This window comes from Etheostoma spectabile, unplaced genomic scaffold (genome assembly GCF_008692095.1).
Source record: "Etheostoma spectabile isolate EspeVRDwgs_2016 unplaced genomic scaffold, UIUC_Espe_1.0 scaffold362, whole genome shotgun sequence".
Classification (NCBI taxonomy): domain Eukaryota; kingdom Metazoa; phylum Chordata; class Actinopteri; order Perciformes; family Percidae; genus Etheostoma; species Etheostoma spectabile.
This window is the reverse complement of record NW_022605592.1, coordinates 92718-96513: the sequence shown is the minus strand read 5'-3', so window position 1 is coordinate 96513 and position 3796 is coordinate 92718. Positions and strand designations below refer to the sequence as shown.

At 42.9% G+C, this 3796-nt stretch overlaps 1 protein-coding gene across 1 annotated transcript in view; it reads left to right on the top strand.

Moving 5' to 3' along the window:
* Window positions 1-3796, top strand: part of tnfrsf21 (tumor necrosis factor receptor superfamily, member 21) — a 41237-nt gene that overhangs the window by 10915 nt on the left and 26526 nt on the right. The window contains exon 3 of the mRNA XM_032511399.1: window positions 1778-2362. Coding sequence (XP_032367290.1) covers window positions 1778-2362 — 585 coding nt within the window. The remainder of the gene's footprint in view (window positions 1-1777; window positions 2363-3796) is intronic.

Here is a 3796-nt window from a genome sequence, read left to right as displayed (position 1 = left end):
TATATATATATATATATATATATATGTATATATATATATATATATTTCAGCAAATAGTCAACAAATTAAAAAACTGACATGTGTATTCACCATCTTATTCTATCTCTAATTTTGACCACAAGATATTAAGATGAAGGCATTTATCATGACAATTCTGTTAGTGTGAATCTGTAGTTATACGTAGACCGCCACACATTGATGATCTATAGAGGTTGGTGACGTACTAGTATCGACTGACCATTACGTTTGTTCCCATGTCGGAAAATCATTGACTGCCTGTCCCGTCTGTTGTTTATGTCTAACAGGACAATCCTAGTTGTTGTTTTTTCCATTTCAAGATATTACAGAGATTTTATTAGCTTTTTTTAATTACTCTGCATTGGGAGTCTGATTCAATATGCCCTTGCTTAAGCTTAGAGCAAACTGTGGGGTGAGCAAGTTAGAGCTCATCTGCTGTGAGATTATGAGATGGAGCTCAGCTGGTGGAAGGAGTACAGGCAGTTTTAATTTTCACTCATAACTTTGACCAATATATAAATGAAACAAATAAAACTGTCTAATTTCCATCAATTTCCATCCCGTGGTCTTCATGTCTTTCTAATGTGTGAGACTTAGTAGTGCTCTTTTAATTAGGTCATCTCGTTTCTTCTGCAATAGTTTAATTGAACCGGACTAAGAAATGGCGCCACCGGCTGTTTCAAAGAACCAACTCCTATTTAATATTCTCCAAACAGTAGTGGATGCAAACTCTCATTAATGAATTGACCAGTTTCCTGGAAATCGGGTTACAATCAGCTCTCCATTTGGATGGAAACCTGGCTAATGACGACCAACTAACTTTTATTGAGCGCGTTGTATCTGTAGATTGTAACAAATAATGGTCCCATTTATTTTAAAATTGATAAAGAAAGGGATGCTTTAGGGCGTAACTACACGCCGACCTGTCAATCATGATAGAGGCTCAGCAAGGCCAACCATGGCACTGTGTACATTACAACAGCTGGGAACTTGGGTGTTGTCTGTTTTTTATCTTGAATTGTGACCCTCTGACGGTGTGTTTCCACTTCATCAAGTTAATTGGAACACCAAGTTGGCTAGCTACTACTAGTGTTAGCTTGGAATTTAAGAGAAAGTTAACCGGAGTTAAATCTCTGTTTGATCATTCGCTTCATAAGGGTTGAAAATATAGGGCTTAACCATAAACAACAATGGCATGGCAAAAATTCTCTTTTCCTAAGCACTGTCTTTGGGATACCTGTGACAGTTGAAATTCAAAAACCGATGAATTGTACCTCATTTATATGTCACTTTGTCAATGAATAATTGTAATATATGACAATAAAACGTCCTAGTCAGTACATATCTTGATCACCAAATTTAAGGAATCTAGAATTAGAAATGTTAATTCTGCTGTGTGTTAATGTTAAAACATGGGCTGATAGAAAATCGGCTAATAGATTGTTTTCTGACTCTAGGAACTCTCAAAAAAATATCAATATCAGGTTGGGCTCCAGTGTACGCTGGGTGGGCACCCAAGGGTGGAGGAAGTCAGCAGGGAAAGCAGATACCGGAGAGAAAAGGGGGAGGTTATTCCTCCTTTGGTTTGTGTGCCAGATTGCTTGCATGGATTAAAGTTTTAGGATTCCCTCCTGTGATACCTTCTGTTTTCATTGTCTGGGTTAAGCAACTCTCTGAAGTGCTCTCTTTGTCCTCTCATCTTTCCTCTTCTTGCTTGCGATATCTTGGTCTCCATCAATTCCTCTGTCTCTTGTTACAGGCACCTTCAGCCAGTCAGCAGCCATTCAACTGAGGGGAAACCCAGGTGGGGAAGACCACCGTGCAGAGGGGCTATTCCTTAGCCGGTCTGGCACTCCCACCCAACAAAATCGTGATCCCCCACAGACTCCACCGCTCCCAGCTCACAAGCAGCTCATGGATCTCGAGCACCAGCAGGGGCAACCCAATTCTGACCCTATGCCAGGCCCCAACAAGAGGATTGTGGATGGTCTGGAGGGTGCAGAGGTAGTCAGGGTTAGAACGGGTATCAGCAAGCTAGCTGGGCAGGGGAGCGGAGGAGGGGGAAGTGGGGTCTCCAGCTACTACAGGCCCACTCGTAGGGGGTCCCCAAGGCCAAGCACCCACAATCACTTTGACATCAACGAGCACCTCCCCTGGATGATAGTGCTGCTGCTCCTGCTGGTCCTGGTGGTGATCGTGATCTGCAGTGTGAAGCGGAGTTCTCGCGTGCTGAAGAAGGGTCCCATGGACCCTAGCAGCATCGTGGAGAAGGCAATTCAGAAGAAACCAACCGTGCCTCCAATGCAGGTCAAAGAGAAGTGGATCTACTACTCCAACGGACAGGGTAAGTCCGCTTTATCTTTGATTTCAGCAAGACTGGTTGTAATGGAAGATTGTGGGAGGCTGCTTTGGCATATAAATGGGTGACGAGTTAAAGGGAAAACCAACACAAAGTTTCTTGGACCACTACAAGCCTCTAGAACAGCTCCAGCCCTTCTTGGCACTCAACATCTCTAGACTTTATCCCCCATCTCTACCTAGATCACAGATTCAGTCCGTTGAAGGTTGTTTTCTTAATGCAGTCAACATAGGATTCCATTCACTACGCTAAGCTAACTAACCCTAACCCAAATGATACCTAACCCTACCAACACTGAGATGAGTGAGCTGGAAGCCACACATAGACGACGCCAATTGGTTTTGAGATTGTCTGATGACATATTTATGTGATTGTATGGCTTTAATTTGGAGCAAAACAAAATCTTCCATGTCTAAATGACTATCATCTTACGACACCTGTACACTTACTGGATATAAATACTGGATAAACAGCCCCATGCCCTCAATAAAAAATTGTGAATCTTAAATGTGTAATATGTCAATGACTAAACCTCCTACAAAGCTCCACTGAAGATACATAGTATATGACATCATGTTTATAACAACGTCGGTGTGACGTCCTCGGCTCAACACGACCTACATCTGCAAATGACATAGCAGGTCACGGACGTTTAGTTGCTTAATGGATGTCCCAGTTAGGTAATGACCTGCGTTCGTTCTGGTCCTGAGCTGTTGATGTGATCGAACCACTGTGGGTATCTGTTCTAATCAATTCTGCCCTACAGCGCATGGTGTGGAGGGCAGTGGTTCCACAAGGATGTGACCCTGTTGTCGTACCACCCGGCTGTCACTATCCACCCCCAGCACACACTCAGGTTGCAGCACTGCATCTTGGTCGCCTTTCTTTCCTCATCTCTCTTGTCTTACCTCCTTGTTTTTAGGAACATTGCCAGTTCTCTGTACCTTTTATTTCTGCTCATTTTCTCTTCGTATTTGGTTCTTACTCTCAGTCTTTTTGTTTCTTTGTCTTCTGTTTCACTCACTACGCCTTGTTTGTTTATCTCTTCCCACCTCCAGTTTTTTTTGCCACCCACCTCTTCCTTTATTTGTCTTTCTTTCACTTCATTGTATCACTATCTCTCTTTACCCACTTGTGTAATGCTTTCCACCTTATTCCAACTTCGTTGTCTGGAGCTTGTTGTTTAGATTTTGGATTCCACATCTCCCTCTATTACCAGTGTTACCCCCCACAATCCTCTTCAGCTCCCGTCTGTTGACACTGTGGCTATCAAATGGTACAGTAGGCTACATTTTGCCCACACAAGAGCTCTTGATTTCGCAATGAAAGAGAAAAAGAGACCAAAACCCAGGGGGCACCTTCTGTCTGAGACACTGTACTATCCACTTTGAAACTCTGTGTGTGTGTGTGTGTGTGTGT